Source organism: Oncorhynchus clarkii, chromosome 20 (genome assembly GCF_045791955.1).
Source record: "Oncorhynchus clarkii lewisi isolate Uvic-CL-2024 chromosome 20, UVic_Ocla_1.0, whole genome shotgun sequence".
NCBI classification, from domain to species: Eukaryota; Metazoa; Chordata; class Actinopteri; order Salmoniformes; family Salmonidae; genus Oncorhynchus; species Oncorhynchus clarkii.
Genome location: NC_092166.1, coordinates 29,143,320 through 29,169,842, shown reverse-complemented (window position 1 = coordinate 29,169,842; position 26,523 = coordinate 29,143,320). Strand labels below are relative to the sequence as shown.

General features: G+C 42.4%; 1 protein-coding gene across 1 annotated transcript; it reads left to right on the top strand.

Annotated features, from left to right (window-relative positions):
- The first annotated feature begins 452 nt into the window (after positions 1-452).
- On the top strand, positions 453-25,621 carry LOC139376168 (protein-L-isoaspartate O-methyltransferase domain-containing protein 1-like). The gene is made up of 7 exons (XM_071118433.1): positions 453-650; positions 19,340-19,655; positions 19,812-19,978; positions 20,233-20,335; positions 20,609-20,780; positions 21,674-21,797; positions 22,508-25,621. Exons 2-7 carry the CDS (start codon positions 19,516-19,518, stop codon positions 22,885-22,887), a joined length of 1,086 nt encoding a protein of 361 aa, XP_070974534.1. The 5' UTR covers positions 453-650; positions 19,340-19,515; the 3' UTR covers positions 22,888-25,621.
- Positions 25,622-26,523: the final 902 nt, after the last annotated feature.

Here is a 26,523-nt window from a genome sequence, read left to right as displayed (position 1 = left end):
CACATTTTAGATGGCTTTATATTATCCCCAGCACAAGGTGGACCTGTGTAAGTATCATGCTGTTTAATCACCTTCTTGATATGCCACACCTGTCAGGTGGATGGATTATCTTGGCAAACAAGAAATGGTCACTAACAGGGATGTAAAAAATGAGTGTACAAAATTTGAGAGAAATAAGCTTTCTGGGATATTTAATTTCAGCTCATGAAACATGGGACCAACTACATGTTGCGTTTATATTTTTGTTCAGTATAATTGAAAAGCCCGGAATGTCCTCTCAAAGGGAGAACAGGACTTCATACAGTGGCTTTTATGCCCTCAGAGATAAAGACCAATAACTAATGTCCACTAGAGAGGACAGCAATGTATTGCTGGGTCTCAGGGGGATATGTCTTAGATGTTTTACCCTGGTTCAAAGTTTCCCCTTGGGGCAATCATTAGGCTGTTGCAGCGCAAAACACACGTCTGTCTGCCTACAGCACGTGACATGTGTTTACATCCTCTCAGCTGTGTTCCTTCGGAGTGAAGAACCTGCTGGTAGGCTAGTCACCACTTCACAAACTACAGCTCGTTAAACTAACTGACCTTGTTTTTTTCCCTTTGAAGTGCATCCACCCCTGGGACTGAGTTGATTCATTTGACTCGGCGCTGTGAGTATTTTCCAATCTAAAGTGCAATGTCAACGTTTTGTATGTTGTTAGAAAGTGGCTACTCGATAATGGTAGCTGACCAGCTCTAGCTCGTTAGCTACCACTGCTTTGTCTGAGTTGGTGACGCACAGACTTTGTTTGGGCCCGCATAATTAGCAATGTGCTAAACCTAATTTCAAGAGACTGTTGACATCTTTTTACAACAATGCCTAGCTGTCACCTCGACTTAACCAACCCTTCCACCATGAATCGCAAAGCATTTTTTTGCCGATTATTTCGTCAAGACTTAGCTAGCTATTTTAGTTAACTAAGTTAGTTGATCATGGCCATCATTCGACTGAAAAGCAGCCATCGAGCAAGCTAGCTAGCGTTGGCAACGTTCACGATGTGACATGCTATTTGGTCCACATTTTCTAACGTTAACCTGCAATGCTGGTAGATATTAGCTATGGCCCTAACGTTGTGTGAAATGTTTTGTCACACTTTGCTTACATAACAAGTACTAACCTGAAATGTAAGTTAGGGTAACTAAAATGTGTTGTCTGTCTTTCATGCATGATTAAAATAACGCATCACAACAACACGTACAGTAGGTTTAACCTAACGTTGGGTAACGCGTCGTTAGCAGATGCAACTTAGATAGTCCGCGGGCTACATTATGAAGCTAAATTCAATGTTATCAATGTGATAGTTATTAACCATAAAAAATGATATCCTGCCCATTTCCTGTTATTGTTTTTCGCCCCCACCACACACAGTGCAGATATAGCTAGCATGGTACACTCGTAAGATGATTGGCTAGAAAACGTTCACCCTGTGTCTGTACTAGAAAGCGGCTGATTGGTTTCAAATAGTTATGTCAGTCATGGATGCGAACTAGCCAATGAATACATTGTATCATCAGACTACAGTAGCTGCCTACAGAGGATAAATTGTAATGTATCTGACAAAAACTCGCTGAGTTTTTTCCCCCTCTAGATGTAGCTAGGCATATTCGTTTTAGCAAAATCCATAGCTAGTTTGGAGAGCTAAGTGAACAAACTAACATTAGGGTAGTGGACAGCCTACTGTCAAGTATTCATTGACAAATTACTCTGTAGTACCAGGGGAAATAAACGTATATTTACATTTCTACTGTCCCTGAATGACCACTGACTTATCTGTGAATCATAATTGATTTACTATTTTCCCCCATCCGCACTTTCAGTAACACTGTACAACCTAGCGGCCTAGCCTACATCTTGGCCCCGTCCAGATAGAGCATGGCATTGTGTATAGATAGTTTCACTGAGCATGTTATTGGGTTGTCCCAGGATCGGTTACATGTTTCATCACCCTGCTCAGCCTGTTGTCCCTGTCTCGTTCTTAGATAGGCACATGACATGTCACTGCATGCTCTCTCCAGGGGTGGTTCTCAGATTTGAAGACATTTGGGGCTTAGCCCAAAGCCAGTAGGGGGGTCTGGGGGCATTCTTCCCCAGAAAAAAAAGGAATTTCAACAGCTAAATGCATGAATTTAGGGCACTTGGAGATGAACATTGAGAGATTAGATCTTCCCTCCTCCCAAAGCAGACACTGCCAATACTCAATTACAGTAGCAACTGTGAGACTCTGGAACACTCTCTACTTTGGAACACATACAGTGCATTCGGAAAGTATTCATACCCCTTTACTTTTTACACATTTTGTTACGTTACAGCCTTATTCTAAAATGTATCATTTTTTTCATTTTTTTTTTATCTCTCTTTGATCTATACACTACACAATACCCCATAATGACAAAGCGAAAATAGGTTTTTAGAACAGTGCATGTCAGAGCAAAAACCAAGCCATGATGTTGAAGGATTGTCCATAGAGCTCCGAGACAGGATTGCGTTCAGGCACAGATCTGGGGAAGGGTACCAAAACAATTCTGCAGCATTGAAAGTCCCCAAGAAGACCGTGGCCTCCATCATTCTTAAATGGAAGAAGTTTGGATTCACCAAGACTCTTCCTAGAGCTGGCCACATGGCCAAACTGAGCAATTGGGGGAGAAGGGCCAGGGAGGTGACCAAGAACCAGATAAAAGAGCTCCAAAGTTCCTCTGTGGAGATGGGAAAACCTTCCAGAAGGACAACCATCTCTGCAGAACTCCACCAATCTGGCCTTTGTGGTAGCGTGGCCAGGCCGAAGCCACTCCTCAGTAAAAGTTACATGACAGCCTGCTTGAAGGCATGTAAAGGACTGGGAGACTACTCAGGATCAAAGGAAAGATTAACAGAGCAAAGTGCAGAGAGATCCTTGATGAAAACCTGCTCCAGAGTGCTCAGGACCTCAGACTGGGGTGAAGGATGACCTTCCAACAGGACAACGACCCTAAGCACACAGCCAAGACAATGTAGGAGTGGCTTCGTCTAAGCCTCTGAATGTCCTTGAGTGGCCCAGCCAGAGCCAGGATTTGAACCCATCGAACATCTCTGGGGAGACCTGAAAATAGCTGTGCAGCGACGCTCCCCATCCAACCTGACAGAGCTTGAGAGGATCTGCAGAGAAGAATGGTAGAAACTCCCTAAACACAGGTGTGCCAAGCTTGTAGCGTCATACCCAAGAAGACTTGAGGCTGTTATCGCTGCCAAAGGTGCTATACATTTGCTAACATTTCTAATCGGGTTCAAGTTATTATGGGGTGTTGTGTATAGATTGATGAGGGAAAAAAACGATTTAATACATCTTATAATAAGGCATTAACGTAACAAAATGTGGAAAAATTCAAGGGGTCTGAATACTTTCCGAATGTGCTGTACATCAACCGTGTATTGCCCAAAACCCTTCAACTTCAAACAGACTCTGACCTGTCCAATGAGTCTCTCTCTGTGCAGTAATTAGAATTCATAGAGCAGCTTTAGGTGATAGACTCTCCTCTGCCTTTCTCCATCGCATTCTCTGTGTCTGTTGCTGTCTCTTGTCTGCCCTCCTCTCTTGTCTGCCCTCCGCTGTCTCTTATAATGTCTGTTTTTATAGTTCACTCCGTTTTCTACTTGAGTCATCTCTCTCTCTCTCTCCCCCCTGCGGCTGCATGCAGCTAACCACACCAAGCCCGGCCCCCTGTCACTCAAGGAGAGAGCAGTTGCTCAACCATGGAGTTACGAGTACTTTCTTGCCTTTAACCCTGCATGGTCAGATGGATGCAACAATTTTGGTGACCTGTATTATTTCACAATAGAGGTCGACCGATTAATCGTAATGGCCGATTAATTAGGGCCGATTTCAAGTTTTCATAACAATCAGAAATCTGTATGTTTGGGCGCCGATTTAAAAAATAAAATCAAAAAAGTTTTTGTTTACACCTTTATTTAATCTTTATTTAACTAGACAAGTCGGTTAAGAACACATTCTTATTTTCAATGTCGGCCTAGGAACGGTGGGTTAACTGCCTCGTTCAGGGGCTGAAAGACAGATTTTCACATTGTCAGCACGGGGGATCCAATCTTGCAACCTTACAGTTAACTAGTCCAACGCAATAACGACCTGCCTCTCTCTCGTTGCACTCCACAAGGAGACTGTCTGCCTGTTACGCAAATGCAGTAAGCCAAGGTAAGTTGCTAGCTAGCATTAAACATATCTTATAAAAAACAATCAATCATAATCACTAGTTAACCACACATGGTTGATGATATTACTAGATATTATCTAGCGTGTCCTGTGTTGCATATAATCTGACTGAGCATACAAGCATACAAGTATCTGACTGAGCGGTGGTAGGCAGAAGCAGGCGCGTAAACATTCATTCAAACAGCACTTTCGTGCGTTTTGCCAGCAGCTCTTCGTTGTGCGTCAAGCATTGCGCTGTTTATGACTTCAAACCTATCAACTCCCGAGATGAGGCTCGTGTAACCGAAGTGAAATGGCAGGCTAGTTAGCGCGCGCTAATAAGGTTTCAAACTTCACTTGCTCTGAGCCTTGAGGTGGTTGTTTCCCTTGCTCTGCATGGGTAACGCTGCTTCGATGTGGTGGCTGTTGTCGTTGTGTTGCTGGTTCGAGCCCAGGGAGGAGCGAGGAGAGGGACGGAAGCTATACAGTTACACTGGCAATACTAAAGTGCCTATAAGAATATCCAATAGTCAAAGGTTAATGAAATACAAATGGTATAGAGGGAAATAGTCCTATAATAACTACAACCTAAAACTTCTTACCTGGGAATATTGAGGACTTATGTTAAAAGGAACCACCAGCTTTCATATGTTCTCATGTTCTGAGTAAGGAACTGAAACGTTAGCTTTCTTAAATAGCACATATTGCACTTTTACATTCTTCTCCAACACTTTGTTTTTGCATTATTTAAACCAAATTGAACATGTTTCATTATCTACTTGAGGCTAAATTGATTTATTGATGTATTATATTAAGTTAAAATAAATGTTAATTCAGTATTGTTGTAATTGTTATTATTACAATTTGTATTTTATTTTTAAATCGGCCGATTTTAATCTGTATCGGCTTTTTTGGTCCTCCAATAATCGGTATCGGCGTTGAAAAATCATAATCGGTCGACCTCTATTTCACAAGCGTTCTATACACTATTAGTTTGTGTATCTTACAGTCTGCAAACTATCTGCTCGTTTATTTTCTTAGCAACCATGCTATTTTGTTTGTTTTTTCGCGTTGTTTGTAACTTGTTTTGTACATAATTTTTCTGCTACCTGTCCAATGACCGAAAAGAGCTTCTGGACATCAGAACTGCGATTACTCACCTCAGGTTAGACAAAGAGTTTTTCTTCAATGAGTCGGACGGGAGAGATATACTACAGACACCCGACTGGGGCCAGATCCTTGCTGGAAACTGAGGACGAGTGGCTAATCTGCCTTTGCCTTCTGTCCTGCTAGCTAACGTTCAATCGCTGGAAGATAAATGGGATGAACTGAAAGCACTTATATCCTACCAATGGGACATTAAATACTGTAATGGCTTGTGTTTCACCGAGTCGTGGCTGAATGACAACATTAAGAACATACAGCTGGCTGGTTATACACTCTATCGGCAGGATAGAACAACAGCCTCTGGTAAGACACAGGGCAGGAGCCTATGCATATATGTAAACAACAGCTGGTGCACAATCTCTATAAGGAAGTCTCAAGGTTTTGCTCGCCTTAGGTAGAGTATGTCATGATAAACTGGAGACCACACTATCTACCTAGAGAGTTTTCATCTGTATTTTTTTTGTAGCGGTCCATTTACCACCTCAGACCGATGCTGAAACTAAAACCGCACTCAATGAGTGATTGCTAGCACAGACTGGAATATGTTCTGGGATTCTTCCAATGGCATTGAGGAGTACACCAAATCAGTCACTGGCTTTATCAATAAGTGCATCGAGGACGTCATCCCCACAGTGACTGTACGTACATACCCCAACCAGAAGCAATGGATTACAGGCAACATTCACACTGAGCTAGAGGTTAGAGCTGCCGCTTTCAAGGAGCGGGACTCTAACCCAGAAGCTTATGAGAAACCCCGCTATGCCCCCCGAAGAACCATCAAACAGGAAATGCGTCAACACAGGACTAAGATCGAATCATACTACACCGGATCCAACGCTCATCAGATGTGGCATGGCTTGCAAACTATTACTGACTACAAAGGGAAGCACAGCCGAGAGCTGCCCAGTGACACAAGCCTACCAGACAAGCAAATTAACTTCTATGCTCGCAGCCGATGTAAGACCTTTAAAGAGGTCAACATACACAAGGCTGCAGGGCCAGACAGATTACTAGGATGTGTACTGCGAGCATGAACTGACCAACTGGCAAGTGTCTTCACTGACATTTTCAACCTCTCCCTGTCTGAGTCTGTAATAGCAACATGTTTCAAGCAGACCACCATAGTTCCTGTGCCCATGAACACTAAGGTAACCTACCTAAATGACTAGCGGCCCGTAGCACTCACGTCTGAGGCCATGAAGTGCTTTGAAAGGCTGGTCATGGCTCACATCAACACCATTATTCCAGAAACCCTAGACCCACTCCAATTTCCATACCGCACCAACAGATCCACAGATGATGCAATCTCTATTGCACTCCACACTGCCCTTTCACATCTGTACAAAAGGAACACCTATGTGAGAATGCTGTTTATTGATTACAGCTCAGTGTTCAACACCATAGTGCCCTCGAAGCTCATCGCTAAGGACCTTGACACTGAACACCTCCCTCTGCAACTGGATCCTGGAATTCCTGACAGGCCACCCCCAGGTGGTAAGGGAAGGTAACAACACATCCGCCACGCTGATCCTAAACACGGGGGCCCCTCAGGGGTGCGTGCTCAGTCCTCTCCTGTTCACTCATGACTGCACGACCAGGCATGACTCCAACACCATCATTAAGTTTGCTGATGACACAACAGTGGTAGTAGGCCTGATCACTGACAACGATGAGACAGCCTATAGGGAGGAGGTCAGATACCTGACTGTGTGGTGCAAGGACAACAACATCCCACTCAACGTGATCAAGACAAAGGAGATGATTGTGGACTACAGGAAAAGGAGAACCAAGCACTCGCCCATTCTCTTCGACGGGTCTGTAGTGGAGCAGGTTGAGAGCTTCAAGTTCCTTGGCCTCCACATCACCAACAAACTAACATGGTCCAACACACCCAGACAACCGTGAAGAGGGCACGACAAAATCTTCTCCTCCTCAGGAGACTATATAGAAAATATTTGGCATGGGTCCTCAGATCCTCAAAGTTCTACAGCTGAAACATCGAGAGCATCCTGACGGGTTGCGTCACTGCCTGGTATGGCAACTGCTCAGCCTCCGACCGCAAGGCACTACAGAATCTAGTGAGTACAGCCCAGTATATCACTTGGGCCAAGCTTCCTGCCATCCAGGACCTCTATACCAGGCGGTGTCAGAGGAAGTCCCTAAAAATTGTCAAAGACTCCAACCACCCTAGTCATAGACTGTTCTCTCTGCTACCGAACGGAAAGTGGTACCGGAGTGTACATATTACCTCAACACCTGTGCCCCCGCACATTGACTCTCTACCGGTACCACCTGTATATAGCCCCGCTATTGTTATTTACTGCTGCTCTTTAATTATTTGTTATTCTTATCTTTTTTTTTGTTTTTTTGTTTTTTTTAACTGCGTTGTTGGTTAAGGGCTTGTAAGCATTTCACCTGTTTTATTTGGCGCATGTGACAATTAAAATTAGATTTTAAAATAATTTGTTCTAGCCGCTAATCGCTAGTTGGCTAGCTTGCTAAATGTACTAAGAGTCAGAGAAAACGTAGCTAGCTAATTCTGCCTGGTACCAGTGCTAGTGTAGGCCTAGATACGCATGTTTGAGCAATGTTATCTTATCAGAGAGGAATAGGCAAAGTATGAACATGTTGGCTAGAAGTTTTTAAAAAAAATGTAAAAGTAGTGTAGCATCTAATTAGTGTCACCTGGAAACACTGAACAACACTTTGGTTCATACCCTGTTAATAATTCCTCCCTAGTTAATTCCTTCGTTGTCATGTCAAAACAACAATCTATTGAAGGTGCTGCCCGCTATATTCCAACTCTACAATTAGAATAATCATTATTTCCATGATTCCAACTAGACGTTGACCGATTAATTGGAATGGCCGAATAATTAGGGCCGATTTCAAGTTTACATAACAAACGGAAATCGGTGTTTTTGGGCGCCGATTTTGCCAATTAAAAAAAAAACATACACTGCTCAAAAAAATAAAGGGAACACTTAAACAACACAATGTAACTCCAAGTCAATCACACTTCTGTGAAATCAAACTGTCCACTTAGGAAGCAACACTGATTGACAGTACATTTCACATGCTGTTGTGCAAATGGAATAGGCAACAGGTGGAAATGATAGGCAATTAGCAAGACACCCCCAATAAAGGAGTGGTTCTGCAGTCACCACCACAAATCACTTCTCAGTTAATATGCTTCCTGGCTGATGTTTTGGTCACTTTTGAATGCTGGCGGTGCTTTCACTCTAGTGGTAGCATGAGACGGAGTCTACAACCCACACAAGTGGCTCAGGTAGTGCAGCTCATCCAGGATGGCACATCAATGCGAGCTGTGGCAAGAAGGTTTGCTGTGTCTGTCAGCGTAGTGTCCAGAGCATGGAAGCGCTACCAGGAGACAGGCCAGTACATCAGGAGACGTGGAGGAGGCCATAGGAGGGCAACAACCCAGCAGCAGGACCGCTACCTCCGCCTTTGTGCAAGGAGGAGCAGGAGGAGCACTGCCAGAGCCCTGCAAAATGACCTCCAGCAGGCCACAAATGTGCATGTGTCTGCTCAAACGGTCAGAAACAGACTCCATGAGGGTGGTATGAGGGCCCGACGTCCACAGGTGGGGGTTGTGCTTACAGCCCAACACCGTGCAGGACGTTTGGCATTTGCCAGAGAACACCAAGATTGGCAAATTCGTCACTGGCGCCCTGTGCTCTTCACAGATGAAAGCAGGTTCACACTGAGCACATGTGACAGACGTGACCGTCTGGAGACACCGTGGAGAACGTTCTGCTGCCTGCAACATCCTCCAGCATGACCGGTTTGGCGGTGGGTCAGTCATGGTGTGGGGTGGCATTTCTTTGAGGGGCCGCACAGCCCTCCATGTGCTCGCCAGAGGTAGCCTGACTGCCATTAGGTACCGAGATGAGATCCTCAGACCCCTTGTGACACCATATGCTGGTGCGGTTGGCCCTGGGTTCCTCCTAATGCAAGACAATGCTAGACCTCATGTGGCTGGAGTGTGTCAGCAGTTCCTGCAAGAGGAAGGCATTGATGCTATGGACTGGCCCGCCCGTTCCCCAGACCTGAATCCAATTGAGCACATCTGACATCATGTCTCGCTGCACCACAGACTGTCCAGGAGTTGGCGGATGCTTTAGTCCAGGTCTGGGAGGAGATCCCTCAGGAGACCATCCGCCACCTCATCAGGAGCATGCCCAGGCGTTGTAGGGAGGTCATACAGGCACGTGGAGGCCACACACACTACTGAGCCTCATTTGGACTTGTTTTAAGGACATTACATCAAAGTTGGATCAGCCTGTAGTGTGGTTTTCCACTTTAATTTTGAGTGTGACTCCAAATCCAGACCTCCATGGGTTGATAAATTTGGATTTTTATTGATAATTTTTGTGTGATTTTGTTGTCAACACATTCAACTATGTAAAAAAAAAAGTATTTAATAAGAATATTTCATTCATTAAGATCTAGGATGTGTTATTTTAGTGTTCCCTTTATTTTTTTGAGCAGTGTATATATTTTTTTATACCTTTTTATTTAACTAGGCAAGTCAGTTAAGAACACATTCTTATTTTCAATGATGGCCTAGGAACGGTGGGTTAACTACCTTGTTCAGGGGCAGAACGACAGATTTTCACCTTGTCTGCTCGTGGGATCCAATCTTGCAACCTTACAGTTAACTAGTCCAACGCTCTAACCACCTGCCTCTCATTGCACTCCACGAGGAGCCTGCCTGTTACTCGAATGCAGTAGAAGCCACGGTAAGTTGCTAGCTAGCATTAAACTTATCTTATAAAAAACAATCAATCATAATCACTAGTTATAACACATGGTTGATGATATCACTAGTTTATCTAGCGTGTCCTGCGTTGCATATAATCGATGCAACACTGTGGGATGATTTAACAAAAGCGCATTTGCGAAAAAAGCACAATCGTTGGATGACTGTACCTAACCATAAACACCAATGCCTTTCTTAAAATCAATACACAGAAGTATACATTTTTAAACCTGCATATTTAGCTAAAAGAAATCCAGGTTAACAGGCAATATTGACCAGGTGAAATTGTGTCGTTTCTCTTGCGTTCATTGCACGCAGAGTCAGGGTATATGCAACAGTTTGGGCAGCCTGGCTCATTGTGAACTAATTTGCCAGAATTGTACGTAATTATAACATAACATTGAAGGTTGTGCAATGTAACAAGAATATTTAGACTTAGGGATGCCACCCGTTAGATAAAATTCCCGAAAGGTTCCGTATTTCACTGAAATAATAAATGTTTTATTTTCGAAATTTATAGTTTCCGGATTCGACCATATTAATGGCCAAAGGCTCGTATTTCTGTGTGTTATGTTATAATTAAGTCTATGATTTGATAGAGCAGTCTGACTGAGCGATGGTAGGCAGCAGCAGGCTCGTAAGCATTCATTCACACAGCACTTTCGTGCGTTATGCCAGCAGCTCTTCGCAAGCACAGCGCTGTTTATGACTTCAGCCTATCAGCCTAATGGCTGGTGTAACCGATGTGAAATGGCTAGCTAGTTAGCGGGGTGCGCGCTAATAGCGTTTCAAACGTCACTCGCTCTGAGACTTGGAGTAGTTGTTCCCCTTGCTCTGCATGGGCAACGCTGCTTCGAGTGTGGCTGTTGTCGATGTGTTCCTGGTTCGAGCCCAGGTAGGGGCGAGGAGGGGGACGGAAGCTATACTGTTACACTGGCAATACTATAGTGCCTATAAGAACATCCAATAGTCAAAGGTATATGAAATACAAATGGTATAGAGAGAAATAGTCCTATAAATACTACATTAACTACAACCTAACACCTCTTACCTTGGAATATTGAAGTCTCATGTTAAAAGGAGCCACCAACTTTCATATGCTCTCATGTTCTGAGCAAGGAACTCAATCGTTAGCTTTTTTTACATGGCACATATTGCACGTTTACTTCTCCGACACTTTGTTTTTGCATTATTTAAACCAAATTAAACATGTTTCATTATTTATTTGAGGCTAAATTGATTTTTATTGATGTATTATATGAAGTTAAAATAAGTGTTCATTCAGTATTGTTGTAATTGTCATTATTACAAATAAATAAAAAATCGGTCGATTAATCGGTATCGGCTTTTTTTAGTCCTCCAATAATCGGTATCGGCGTTGAAAAATCAGTCTGTCGACCTCTAATTTCAACAGTTCACTAATTAACTAAGGCTATATTTCTTTGGCCCGCTGCGTGGCACAGTGTTACAATTTTAATAAAAGTGCATAAATTGATGAATGCAGATTTAGTATGTATGTATGTATATATATATATTTTTTTTTTTGGGGGGGGTAGATTTAACAGTATAAATGGTGAAAGCCCAATTGAAATCGCATATACTTTGTGTTGCTACCCTAGGGTCATGAACTACTCATAAAGCATATTTTAGAACTTTTATTATCCTAAAACACAAAATAAAACATCAAATATTGTGATATATTTTGTTCATATATCGCCCAGCCCTACTGTGTGCTCAAACTGTAAAAATGCAAGTGTCGGTGCCTCCCGGGTGGCGCAGTGGTCTAGGGCAGCTGTGCCACCAGAGACTGGGTTCGCGCCCAGTCTCTGTTGCAGCCGGCCGCGACCGGGAGGTCTGTCGGGCGACGCACAATTGGCCTAGCGTCGTCCGGGTTAGGGAGGGTTTGGCCGGTAGGGATATCCTTGTCTCATCGCGCTCTAGTGACCCCTGTGGCGGGCCGGGCACAGTGCACTCTAACCAGGTCACCAGGTGCACGGTGTTTCCTTCGACACATTGGTGCGGCTGGCTTCAGGGTTGGATACGTGCTGTGTTAAGAAGCAGTGCGGCTTGGTTGGGTTGTGTTTCGGAGGACACATGGCTTTCGACCTTCGTCTCTCCTGAGCTAGTACGGGAGTTGTAGCAATGAAACAAGATAGTAACTTCTAACAATTGGATACCACGAAAAGGGGGTTAAAATTATTATTTTTTTAAATGCAAGTCTCCGCACGACAGCACAACACAACTCCAAACATGACCGACAAGAAGCTATTCTTCAAGAATCAATATGTACATATCATTCATTTATAAGTCCAAAAATGGATGTAGAAGTGCCCCTCTAAGGGACTATGCATTTTCAATGTTTTGTTCACCTACAATCTAACCACAAAGCTGTTCAAAGTTTATTTGTCATATATACATGGAGTATATAGTACAGTGAAATGTTTACTTGCAGGTTAACCTCTCGACAATGCAAAACAATAGAACATGTAAGTAGCTAAGTGAATAAAGAGAAATAAATACTCAAGTAGTGACAGCCTATATAAAAAAATATCAGACATAGGCCAAACATGTTTACATGTAGAATGGAATAGGTTATGATTCATTTAATTTTGTTAGTTCTACCACCTCAACATAGCTAATTTTAAACTGGGTTAAATATTGTGTGTGTGTGTGGTAAAGTTCAGCTTCAGTCCACAGGGGGGCACAGTGGCACTGTCGGAAGATGCTTTTGGTCATGTAGTGCATGTGGACACCTGCTCACAGAGCATCTCATTCCAAAATCATGGCCATTAATATGGAGTTGGTCCCCCTTTGCTGCCTGCACTCTTCTGGGAAGGCTTTCCGCTAGATGTTGGAATGTTGCTTGGGGGACTTGCTTCCATTCAGCCACAAGAGCATTAGTGAGGTCGGGCACTGATGTTGGGTGATTAGGTCTGGCTAGCCGTTTGGCGTTCCAATTCGTCCCAAAGGTATTCGATGGAGTTGAGGTCAGGGCTCTGCAGGCCTGTCAAGTTCTTCCACACCAATCTCACCAAACCATTTCTGTATGGACCTTGCTTTGCTCACAGGGGCATTGTCATGCTGAAACAGGAAAGGGCCTTCTCCAAGCTCTTGTCACAAAGTTGGAAGCATAAAATCGTCTAGAATGTAATTGTATGCTGTAGCGTTAAGATGGAACTAAGGGGCCTAGCCCGAACCATGAAAAACAGCCCCAGACCATTATTCCTTCTCCACCAATCTTTACAGTTGGCACTATGCAATGGGCAGGTAGTGTTCTCCTGGCATCCGCCAAACCCAGTCTGTCGGACTACCAGCAGGTGAAGCGTGATTCATCACTCCAGAGAACGCGTTTCCACTGCTCCGGAATACAATGGCTTTACAACTCTCCAGCTGATGCTTGGTATTGCACATGGTGATCTTACATGCTGAACACACCACCTGTGTTGCAATTTTTTTTTTACACATACATGTTATTCAATCATTGCACCCACACTGCTCGCCCATGTCAACAAGCGTCTGAGTAGCCAGGCGCTAAAATAGATCTTGTTTCTGCTAAGCCTGCTTCTCCCTTCTCCTCATTGGTTTTTAGGAACATATACCCACGTGGGTGATTTGAAAGATGGTCCACACTCCAGTTGTGGTAATGCACCTTTTAAAGTTGTTGCCAACTGCCATATTTAGTCCAAAGAAGAATAAACCTGAAGGATGAGAGATTACTAGAAAACAAACATTTACCCTTCTATCTGTGGATTAATTGTCAGAGTAGAGGACCTTGTGCATTTCAGGTGAAATAACAACCCAATGTTTATATCTCCAGGACAAATTATCTAGCAACAGAAAGCTAACTAGCTAAATTGCCATAAATGTTTAATGCTTTTTGACCTGTCCCCTAAACAAGGCAGCTAACCCACTGTTCCTAGGCCGTCAATTTAAATAAGAATTTGTTCTTAACTGACTTGCCTAGTTAAATAAAGGTTAAATGAAAAAAATACAAATATGGCTGGTTCAGAGTTTGTTTTGATATTTCAACCTGCGTGTCCTGATCGCGTCTGATGTGGGTGAACAAAATCCACATGCTCTCCCGGTCTAGTCAGCATGTTACGCTTGTGTGTGACTGCTCGGCCATGGAAGCCCATTTCATGAAGCTCCAGATGAACAGTTCTTGTGCTGACGTTGCTTCCAGAGGCAGTTTGGAACTCTGTACTGAGTGTTGGAACCGAGGACAGACGATGGTGGTCCCATTCTGTGAGCTTGTGTGGTCTACCACTTCGTGGCTTTGCCATTGTTGCTCCTAGATGTTTCCACTTCACAATAACAGCGCTAGTTAATGTAGCCAAAGATTATAGGGTCCCCTAGTAAACACTGAACATCACTTTGGTTCCTACCCTGTCACAATAACTCGTCATTCGTTGTTCAACACTATTCAAAGTGCCCACTATTATTTACATTACAAGTATAGAATCGGAATAAACATTCTATTTCCATGATTTCGAAAGTTCACCCAAGTGTTTTGATCTAAATCGCAATTGAAACATTTGGTTAAAAATAAAGCCTAGTATTTTTGCCCATATCTTGGCAGTGTGGAAATTATCTGAAATGAGTGCAGGAAATGCAGAAATTGATGGAAATACAGGAAATAATTTTAGGCTGAAGTTGAATTGAACAGTATAAACCAATCAGAATGGAGAAAGACCCATTTAAATAGTTTAGAATATATGTGTTGCCACCCTAGAGTCATGCACTACTTATAAAGCAAATGTAGAACTTTTATTAGTCAAAACATAAGACCAAATTTGAAAAATACCACTATGATATTTTGGCCATATCGCCCAGCCCTACTCTAGCAGGGAGGATATTTGACAAACTGACTTGTTGGAAAAGTGGCATCCTGTGATGGTCCCATGTTGAAAGCCACTGAGCTCTTCAGTAAGGCCATTCTACTGCCAATGTTTGTCTATGGAGATTTGCATGGCTGTGTGCTTTATTTTATACACCTGTCAGCAACCGGTGTAGCTGAAATAGCCAAATCCACTCATTTGAAGTGATGTCCATATACTTAGAGATATCTCTATCATATGTATGATATATCTATATATCTAAAGGTTCAAGGCTGAATCAAAAACATGTAGGGATGAAGCCCAGGCCTAATGACGCCACTGGCTCTCTTGACTTCACTAAAAGCCCAGTAGGTCAACTCAGGCACACATTCTGTTTAACCATGTCAAATGATCACGATTTGTCGTTAAATCTGGGTCACGTTATGTAGGCAAATGTTAGAGTTTTGCCGATTTTAGAAATGTATCTTAATAGAGCTGACTATTAACTTCTTCTACCTGTTATAGTCCACAACTTTGTGCCCTGCTGAATGTTTACATAGTTCCGCAGCCAGTCCACATGGTGGCGCAGCACCACTCTTACTCTTTGTGGTGCACCCTGCATGGCTATGCATTTCAGGGAGGGTTTAAAGAGCAAGGACAAAAAGCTGCTTCAGTACCGTACGGTGTTACAATCACATGTCGGTGAGAATGAAGCAATTATTTATTTTTCCAGTGTGTGAACGAACAGCCAATGGAAAATGACCTCTCCACAAGGCCTAGCCTGCTAGCTGCTACTTCTACAATGTCACCTCCGAATGTAATCTTTATTAGCTGACTCGGGATATGTCAGGTGGAGATGCTGAGAAAGCAAGTAGAGAATTCAAGACGTTTCTTCTTCCTCTGCTGCATCTCTCATAAATGGGCATTATAACTTCAATTATTAGTTGCTGCCTGTCCTGCAGTGATTTTCATGCTTCATCATAAGACTATACTTACGTTTTATGGTATTATGAATGAATATCTCATTGTGGTTAACATGCATGAACTCATGAGGATTTTGGATACATTTTGCCTCTACCGTTTAATGTGCTTACGAGGTAGTTCACTAGATATCAAGGACTGAGCACCAAAGGGACATAACTGACGATATCTGAATTGTAGTAGAGTTCGAAAAACGTATATGAGTGTCACTCCACAATAATTGACAATACAAAATACAGTTAACACACACATTGTGGACCACTCAAATAGGGTTTTGAAACGCACACAAAAATCTGTCAAACATGGTACAGTATTTCCTTTGGCATCATCTATAAAACTCACCTCAATGCACATGTATGCATAAACAAAGTACAGTATGTATAAACAAAGTACAGTAGATGAAAATATATTTAGGCACTTTAAAAAGAAAGGGTATTGTTACCTGATGAAATGCTGCACTTTATTTTAATCTAGACTGTTAAAATGATTGTTTTGGCTGGGCAGCTGATGAAAAATACATTCCCTAATGTCATTGTATAACTCACAGTAAAGCAAGGCATGGGCTTCTAATACATTTGATTTATCATTTTATTTAACATGGCAAGTCAGTTAAGAACAAATTCTTATTTACAATGATGGCCTACCATAAGGAGAAAGGCCTCCTGTGGGGACAGGGGTTGGGTTAAAAATAAATTTTTAATAAAACATATATGACAGAACACACTTCACGACAACACTACATAATGAGAGACCTAAGACGACAACACATGGTAGCAGCACAAAACAGGGTACAATCATTATTGGGCACAGACGACAGCACAAGAGGTTAGAGACAACAATACATCACGCAAAGCAGCCACAACTGTCAGGAAGAGTGTTCCATGATTGAGTCTTTGAATGAGGAGATTGAGATTAAACTGTGCAGTTTGAGTGTTTTGTTGAAGCTTGTTCCAGTCGCTAGCAGCAGCGAACTGAAAAGACAAGCGACCCAGGGATGTGTGTGCTTTGGGGACTTTTAACATAATGTGACTGGCAGAATGGGTGTTGTATGTGGAGGATGAGGGCTGCAGTAGATATCTCAGATAAGGGGGAGTGAGGCCTAAGAGGATTTTATAAGCATCAACCAGTGGGTCTTGCGACAGGTATACAGAGATGACCAGTTTATAGAGTACAGAATGCATTGATGTGTCGTATAAGGAGCATTGGTGGCAAATCTGATGGCCGAATGGTAAAGAACATCTAGCCGCTCGAGAGCACCCTTACCTGCCGATCTATTAATTACGTCTCCGTAATCTGGCATGGGTAGGATGGTCATGTGAATCAGGGTTAGTTTGGCACCTGGGGTGAAAGAGGAGCGATTACGATAGAGGAAACCAAGTCTAGATTTAACTTTAGCCTGCGGCTTTGATATGTGCTGTGAGGACAGTGTACTGTCTAGCCATACTTCCAAGTACTTGTATGAGGTGACTACCTCAAGCTCCAAACCCCCAGAGGTAGTAATCACAACCTGTGGGGAGAGGGGCATTCTTCTTACCAAACCACATTACTTTTGTTTTGGCGGTATTCAGAACAAGGTTAAGGGTAGAGAACATCTTGTGGCACACCCTAAGAAAGCTTTATTGTAGAGCGTTTAACACAAAATCTGGTGAGGGGCCAGCTGAGTATAAGACTGTATCATCTGCATATAAATGGATGAGAGAGCTTCCCACTGCCTGTTCTATGTTGTTAATGTAAATTGAGAAGAGCGTGGGGCGTAAGTTTGAGCCTTGGTGTACACCCTTGGTGACAGGCAGTGGCTGAGACAGCAGATGTTCTAACTTTATACACTGCACTCTTTGAGAGAGGTAGTTAGCAAACCAGGTCAAAGACCCTTCAGAAACACCAATACTCCTTAGCCGGCCCACAAGTATGGAATGTTCTACCGTATCAAAAGCTTGGGCCAAGTCAATAAAAATAGCAGCACAACATTGCTTAGAATCATGGGCAATGGTGACATCATTGAGGACCTTTAAGGTTGCAGTGACACATCTATAACCTGAGTGTAGACCAGATTGCATACCAGAGAGAAAGCCAGTCAGTTTATTATTTACATGTTTTTCCAACACTTTTGATAAAAAGGGCAAAATAGAAATAGGCCTTTTAATAGTTAGGATCAGCTTGTTCTCCCCCCTTTTAAATAAAGGATGAACCGTGGCTGCCTTCCAAACAATGGGAACCTCCCCAGAGTGGAGATACAGGCTTGGCGATTTATAGGGGCATCAACCTTAAAGAAGACAGGGAGAAACTTTGTAGCAGGGCATTGGAAAAAGAGGGCAGTGTAATTGAGAGTCAGAATCCCGAGTGTGGGAACCGTCTGTCCCACGGTTGGGTAAACAAGAAAGTTCATAGTCAACAAAGCATGCAGGAGTTATGAGGCAAAATGCACAAGGAAAAAAAATATAACGACTTGGGGCTAGCCATTGTAAGTTCAGAGTCACTCGCCCCAACAGTGTCTGTGTGCTTGGCAGAGAGGGGGGAGTGTGGTGGGGGTACCTGTACCAGACAGGGGGAGACAACCAGGGCAGACGGTGAACAGACCGCCAGGTGGAATCCAAGCAGCAGTGCAGCAGGCAACGGGAGTAGGTGTCACACCCACTTGGGAGAAGCTTTTATTACAGTAGATGATCTCTGAACAGCAGGAGGGGGGCTTCAAGGCCTCCAGATTTGGGTGGGGTAGCCTGCGATTTGTTGGGCTCAAAGGCTTCGACATTTGAAGTTGTATTTGGTCTGTCTCAGTTCCAGGTTGAATGGGGTATTAATCATTCCAGGTCATTTTTTCCAAAATTAGGTTGTAGTTTTGTAGTTTAGACCTGGAGTGAAGGTTATGCTGTGGAGGGTAGCATCCTGTATATGTCCCTGCCGAAGAATCCAAGTTGATCTATCTTTTTGTAAAAAAAACATGTTGAATAATGTGAGCTCACATGCAGCTGTGTCTCTCTCTTTCTCTCTCTCTCTTTCCCTCCACTTCTACAGTTAAAATGGATGCATTGTTACAAAAGGTACAGACACATTTATCTAGAGGAATGTTTGTGTATCGACCAGTCTCAATAGCGAAAGGGACCACTCCACATCAACATTTAGCAAAAGAGCTTTGATATTGCTTGGATAAATCTCTATGCACATATGGTTCTGTCCCAAAAGTGCATTTAAAAAGGATTGTTTCTTCCGGGTATTGACCAGTTGAATAGCATGCCTATGCATTTCTCTGCGTAGTCTCCATCTGTAACTACATGGATCATTCCTTCTGGGTCTATCCACAGACTGACATCCCCTGCTATACTTCTAATCTTACACCTCTCAACATTGTCTCCCTCTCTCTCTCAATTCCCTAGAGTTAGCCTGTCTTCATATGACGATGGTGTGAAGTGGCCCCAAGGGAAGAAGAAGAACACAATCCCTCAGGTGTCCTCTTCATCTTTCCATGCCACATTAAGACAACAACCCAGCGCTCCACTTGTGGAAAGAAGAGTTTTGCACCTGCTTTTTGTTCTACTGTTTCTTTTTTGCCATGGGGGGTGCGGTGAGTGCCGGGGAGGACAACGATGATCTGATTGACAACCTGAAGGAGGCACAGTACATCCGTTCGGGCTACGTGGAGCAGGCCTTCAGGGCCATCGACCGCGGGGACTACTACCTGGTTGGCTGCAGGTACTACAGTACCCATAATGCTCTGCACAGCATATTCAGTTTTGTCTTGGGGGAGAATCCTAACTTGCATTGATGTACATTGAAGAATTGAGTGGAAGTTACGATTTGCCTCTTAGTAAAGATGTTCCTGAAGCTAACACTTTATCAATACTGCAGGGACAATGCCTACAAGGACCTGGCTTGGAAGCATGGCAACATTCACCTGTCTGCCCCCTGTATCTACTCTGAGGTGATGGAGGCGCTAAAGCTGCAGCAGGGACTGTCCTTCCTCAACCTGGGCAGTGGGACTGGGTACCTCAGCACCATGGTGGGACTCATCATAGGTAATGACGCTGCTGTCCCCCCCCCCCTGCTTTCAGGGAAATCTTGATTTGATTATTATATAGTGATGATATACATTGATGCTCTAGCCCTAATGAGTTAACCTATGCTTAAATAACACACATGAACAGCATATGAAGTCAAACACAGACTCGCATCTTCTTTCATAAATGATATGTAATTACTGATAATGAAATTGAAAAATCATTATTATTATTATTATTATTATTATTATTTTTTTTTTTTAAATATGTAGGTCCATTTGGAGTGAACCATGGAGTTGAGCTCCACATGGATGTGGTGGATTACGCCAAGGAGAAACTGGATAACTTCATCAAGAATAATGACAGCTTTGATAAGTGAGTTGGATGCTTAATCAAAGTGTTACAAATGCTATGTAGCGTGTAATGGTGCATGCAGTGAAACTCTAGTTAAATAACTAGCTGCAGTTCAGTTAGTATTTATGTGCCTGCCAATTCCCAGACATGGAAATTGCCGCCTTAAGATTGTGTCTTGCAAATGGAATGCATTTGAAAGTGTTCAAATCTGTTTGTTTATTTTTAAATTTCTTCTCAGACTGATAGAAAAACGAGTTGGCTTACTTGTATTACTTTTTATTTTGTTTTTGTCAGGTTTGAGTTCTGTGAACCCATCTTCATAGTGGGCAACTGTCTGGAGATCTCGTCAGACAGTCGCCAATACGACCGTATCTACTGTGGTGCGGGGGTGCAGAAGGATCATGAAAATTACATGAAGATCCTGCTCAAAGTGGGGGGTATTCTAGTGATGCCTATAGAAGATCAGGTAAGCGGTAGAGAACGCATCTGAATATTGCAGATGATGATGATGATGATGCCGCCCCCATCGGGAATCACTTCATCTGCATCTGAAATGGCAATTTATTCACTGTAGTGTACTATTGTTGACCAGAGCCCTTTTCAAAAGAAGTGCACTATTTGGACTAGAGTGCCGTTTCGGACGCAGATGAAGTGAAATCGCCGTGGCCTGCAATGACCAATGATGTTATGATTCCCAACTATCGTTATTGTGCATCAGAAGCCCCTGAACGGGGACTTTCACCATCAGTCTTCTCTATTTTGTCCTCCACGAAATTTGTAAATAGCAACAACACTTGAAAAATAATGACGTCGTGTGGCACTCAAGCAGGGAAGGGAACCCAAAACATGTTTTTAAGGGCTTGCAGAAGCCCACACAGTCCTCCATCCTGTGAATTGAAAAGTCAAGCTGCTTATGTTGTTTTTCTGAAAACGGCTGAAACTCCTACGTTGCCAGGTTGGTTTGGTGGCTCAATAAGGAGATACAAGGTTTTGATGAGGAGAAATTGAGGCCAAAGGGCTGTGGCAGCTTAAGAAGCTTAGGTCCACCACAGTTCCTCTGGATCAACGCCTCTACATCACGGCCAAAACCAGCTTTTTGTCAATTAGACATTTGATTTGAAAGCACCAATGTCCCTTTCTGGTGTGTAACTAAAAATGCATATAATACATGTGATGTTGTCCCTCTGTTGTCATGGTTATCGACTGTGTTGTTATCATGGCTGGTATAAGTTCCCCATTAGCTAGTGGAATGGTGGTGTTATTGTGGTTGGTATAACTTCTCTGTTGTCTCAATGGACTGATGCTGTTGTTATCATGGTCGCTATACAGTAACTGTCACTCTTTTGTCTCTTGTTGCAGCTGACCCAGATCACCAGGACTGGTCAGTGTTCCTGGGAGAGTAAGAATATCCTGGCTGTGTCGTTCGCTCCTCTGGTCCAGCAGAACAAAGCTGATGGAAGCAAGCCTGATGCAGTAGAACTGCGTGAGTCCTCTACTCTATCCCCCGTTCTCTACTCTAACCCCCGGGTCTTATTCACTAGGCACCAAAAGGAAAAGAACTGAAACGGGGACAGAGTACCTGAATTCACCCCCCCCCCCCCCCCCCAAAAAAAATACTTGTTTTCATTTTCCCTTTGCCACATTTTGCTACGGTGTGCATTAATGAATATGAAGCTGTTATTTTCTGTTCTGTTCTCTGTGAAAAGCCACATTAGAACAATTCCCCCTTTGTTTAGTTTTCTATCTAATCTTTTGAAGTGTAAAGTAATTTATTTAAAGTTAAAAGATGGATGTTTCAAAAAAGAAATTAATTAATTAATATTAATAATAATATCTTTGCTTTGACTCTAGAGGCCTCACTGCCCTGCAGGTTGGATACATAATACTACAAATTTCAAGCACTAATGGATTTTTCCATTACTTATTTTTCTGTAAATGAAGATGAAGTTTGTGCATTGATGTGTATTATTGATGTTTATATTCCTTTTTTTTGTGTGTATTGTTGTGAATGCAGGGCTCTTTTGAGAACAAGACTTTGGTCTCACCATGATTCCCTGTCGAAATAAAGGTTAAATAAGTATTGTCCCCAAATGACCGGACAATATCTGGAGCTCTTGTGTGCTGAATCGTAATAGAGAATTATATTTTCGTTAATGTGATTTGACCTGCCATCTTTTCCCCTCGCCTCCTCAGCCCCGGTGACGGTCAGGAGTCTTCAGGACCTGTCTCGCATCTACATCCGCCGCACCCTCCGAGATCTGACCAACGAGGAGAGCCCTGACAAAGGCCTGGTGCAGAGGGCGCCCCAGAAACGCAAGCGCAGGCGTTGCCGGCGGCGACGTATTAACACTTACGTCTTTGTGGGCAACCAGCTGATCCCCCAAGCCGCGGAGAGCGAGGAGGACGAACGGATCGAGGAGGAGCAGCACAAGGAGGTGCAGGAGAAGGAGGAGGAGAGAGACATTGGCAGCATTGAGATACTGAAGGCAGTAAATGTACTGCGAGATAAAATCATGACTTTACCTCTGCCTGAATCGCTGAAGGCCTATCTGTTACACTACCGAGACAAATGACCGATGGCTCAACCTGCTGGCATCCATTCTAATGGATGCAATGCCTGCTGAGATGCTTTTCCTCACTTTCCTGTGTTCTTTTTTTCAGTGCAGAATGATGTAGCATTATTTTTAATTTCTCTTAAAGGTGAACCTGGAATGGAGACCGAGAGACTTCCTGCTTGTCTTGGATACTATGATCTGTTTTTTTTTATGTTGTCTATTGTTTTGGATTTGTATATCAAAGCTTTATTTAAAAGCCTACTGAACGTTTTTCAAAGATTATATTTTGAGGATGTAGATTTTATCACATGTTAATATTCCAGCAAATTGTCACTAAATGAAATTGTATAAAATAAAAAATGCTAACTATATTTGTTAAGAATATGATAATGAAAAGATCCATAATTTTACTGCAACTTTTTCTTGAAGCTTTAAAGAACTTATTACGGAATAAAGATGTACAATTGCTGAATGGAAGAACCAGAGACAAATGCATGTACACCTCATATTATTTGAATCAAAGACTATTATGGAACATTTTATGAAACATTTTTCTCATGAATCTTTGAAGGGGCAATTCTTTCATTGTTCTTTCCTCACACTGTTATGTTTGAGTAGAGTGAATTTTTTTTTTTTTTATGCTGCGTGACGACGAGAGATCAGTGGGACTCGGACTAGATTGCTTTGTGATTTCACCTAGAGGGCATTCGTAAATCTATCAGAAGTGTTACTTTAAGAATGGTTATATCCTCATATTTTATCTCACTTTGCTCTTAAGTAACATACATTAGGCTTTTATATGACTAGGCATTTTCATTTGGTGATACATTTTTATAGCCTTGAGTGATTTGTCCGGCAGACTTCTTTCCCCATCTTTTTTTGCTGACTTGCAGAAGGGTTTATAATTATCATGCCAGCGGTTAGGCTACTGGGGAATCTAATTAATGAACATTTCTCTAATGGTGAATGAAAATGGCCTTCTCATAAATGTCTTGATCCGAGAATCTATTTTTTCCCCCCGGCACAGCATCTCTAGTTCTTTATCATGACCTTTAGCACTTACAGTACTTCAGAACAAACAAGAACCCGCTTTGAACTCACAGGGGTATATGAGTCATATAATAATATTGTGCGGTGATAAGTGGTATGGATTCTCTTAAAGGTCATGTTTGTCATCTTTGGCCCACAAGACATCCACTCATGATCATTTGGAGGTGATGTCCAACATGATCAAAGATGTACTATTACTTTCTATATTAAAAGAGGTGGTGTGTTTTTAAACCACAAAGAATGACCCGAGGTGGGTCATGGCACAAAAACTCACAATACATTGTATTGTACTGTATTTTCTATTTGCTGCAGTGCAAAATCACAACGATGGGAGATTTTTGTCATCCTTTCTCTGTACTGTTGGTGTATTCAACATAGCAAGCACCTTTATTCTGTTGTCCTAAATCATGAAAAGAGAGTTTTCATCCTTGGGTTGATGTATGTGTTTTTACTGTGGACTGGAGCAAATGACAAGACACATGGTATTTGAGTCAGGTAGCTGTGTATCAATTACCATTTTATTGTGAGACTCCCAGTTTAAGAGATGGCTTTTAAAATGCCAAAACACCCCATCACATCCGCTCTTGTTTTATGGCAAAGTAAAAAGGGGACATTCTGACCACAGTGCCGTGCGTCTAAGAATGATTGGGTGCTTCTACAGTGCATTCCAGAAATGCTTGAAAAAGAATAGCATGCTCAATACCCATCGGTAGATGTCACGTTTGTATTCATATTTGACAGTTGTGTCACATTACTTGGAAATTCCTGATTGATCTGGCTTTGAAAGCATTTTTTGTATTTCAATAGCTGAAATGATAGTTGTTGATTTATTATTGAGGTGAAATGCTGTATGAACATGACAACAGTACAGTAGCTGGTTATGATACGTTGGGTTATAAAATCATTTGGATTAGGTTTGCTTTGTTTGTTGTTGTAGCTCCTTCTTGCTGTCACAAGGCACTGCGGAGTCTTCTTGTATGTAGATCCAAACTCCACTTGTGTTAGTTCTATGGCTAGACAGGCATGTGCGCAAAGCCTTCCATCTTGTTCTGGTGTAGTGAATACTATTTGGGTTTAACATGGGGTTAGTTGATTTCTATATATTGGTTATTGTATTTTGTGAAGATCCTGTAGACCTTTTTCCATCATGACCTGAGCAGTGTTCGTATTGCCAGGAAAACGTTTGAATTGTAAGCAATAATACATAAATGACTTTAACTACAAAAAAAGAAGCAACAGAACCGTATGGCTCTGATTGGTAAAAACAACACATTTTTATAGTCATCATTTTGAAAAATCTAATCTCTGAAAAATGCAGAGGTGCTAAATTATGTACACATGAAACTGTTGAAATCATTATTTACAATTGGTAAAACGGCAAAGTTATGGTGGACATAGTTCAGGAGTCATATTACAACCAATGTACCAGAGGTGATGTGTTATATGTACAGTAATACTTGATAGGATTGTTTGGTTACCCAAATGGTCCCCACAGTAAAGACCCAATTCCAAGCCTATGTTTTGGTCTTGCCCTCAATTCATTTGTAGTAAGGCAGAACTATTGTTCTGTTTTTTTTTCTCCTTATCAGGCTCTTGTTGATATCTCAAAGTGTGATTGATGGCAGTTCATTGTTGAAATGGTGTCAGTTGTTCCCTCTGTACATGTTTCGGCATACACAAAATAAAGGTCACAGACTTCATATTTTGCCTCTGTTTAAATCATTAATGCCTTCCCACTGTCATCGAGTCCCACAGCTACTTCTGTAGCGCCATGCTTTTCTCACCATAAGTATTTCAGTTTCAATTCTTCCTCTTTGCCAAGGACTCAGTGAGTCGGGGTTTAATCTTTGTCTAATTTCTGTCTACAGAAGTAGCATAGCAACAGCCTTAACCCAGCACTAGCCCAGCACTGACTGTAACCCAAAAAATAGTCAATTGTGGTCATAAAATACATTATTCACAGGTATGTGGCTTTACATCTTTGACTTTACTGTCAAACAATGTGTCTATTAGCTCAAGTTAGGATCAAAATGTTATTCACATGTCGGCCACATGTCATAAAATGTTTTATTTATAAAAAAATGTAATCAATCTCTTGTTTTGAAGTGTTCCAAGCCAAAGGGTATGTGAAAGAGATAAGTTAAGACGCCGAACTGCAGTCAGGTCAAGACCCTGGTGAAGGCGACGAGCACGCAGATGAGCTTCCCTGAGACGGTTTGTGACAGTTTGTGCAGAAATACTTTGCAAACCCACAGTTTCATCAGCTATCCGGGTGGCTGGTCTCAGACGATCCCGCAGGTGAAGAAGCTAGATGTGGAGGTCCTGGGCTGGCGTGGTTACGCGTGGTTACACGTGGTCTGCGGTTGTGAGGCCGGTTGGACGTACTGCCAAATTCTCTAAAACAACGTTGGAGGCAACTTATGGTAGATAAATTAACATTAGATTTTCTTGCAACATCTCTGGTGGACATTCCTGCAGTCAGCATGCCAATTGCACGCTCCCTCAAAACTTGAGACATCTGTGGCATTGTGTTGAGTGACAAAACTTCACATTTTAGAGTGACCTTTTATTGTCCCCAGCACAAGGTGCACCTGTGTAATGATC

Excerpts from the sequence above, each read along its gene's own strand:
- LOC139376168 (XM_071118433.1), top strand. The coding sequence starts at position 19,516 with ATGGGGGGTGCGGTGAGTGCCGGGGAGGACAACGATGATCTGATTGAC. Across the intron at positions 19,979-20,232 it reads CATGGTGGGACTCATCATAG|GTCCATTTGGAGTGAACCAT; the intron begins GTAATGACGCTG and ends TTAAATATGTAG. Across the intron at positions 21,798-22,507 it reads GCCTGATGCAGTAGAACTGC|CCCCGGTGACGGTCAGGAGT; the intron begins GTGAGTCCTCTA and ends TCGCCTCCTCAG.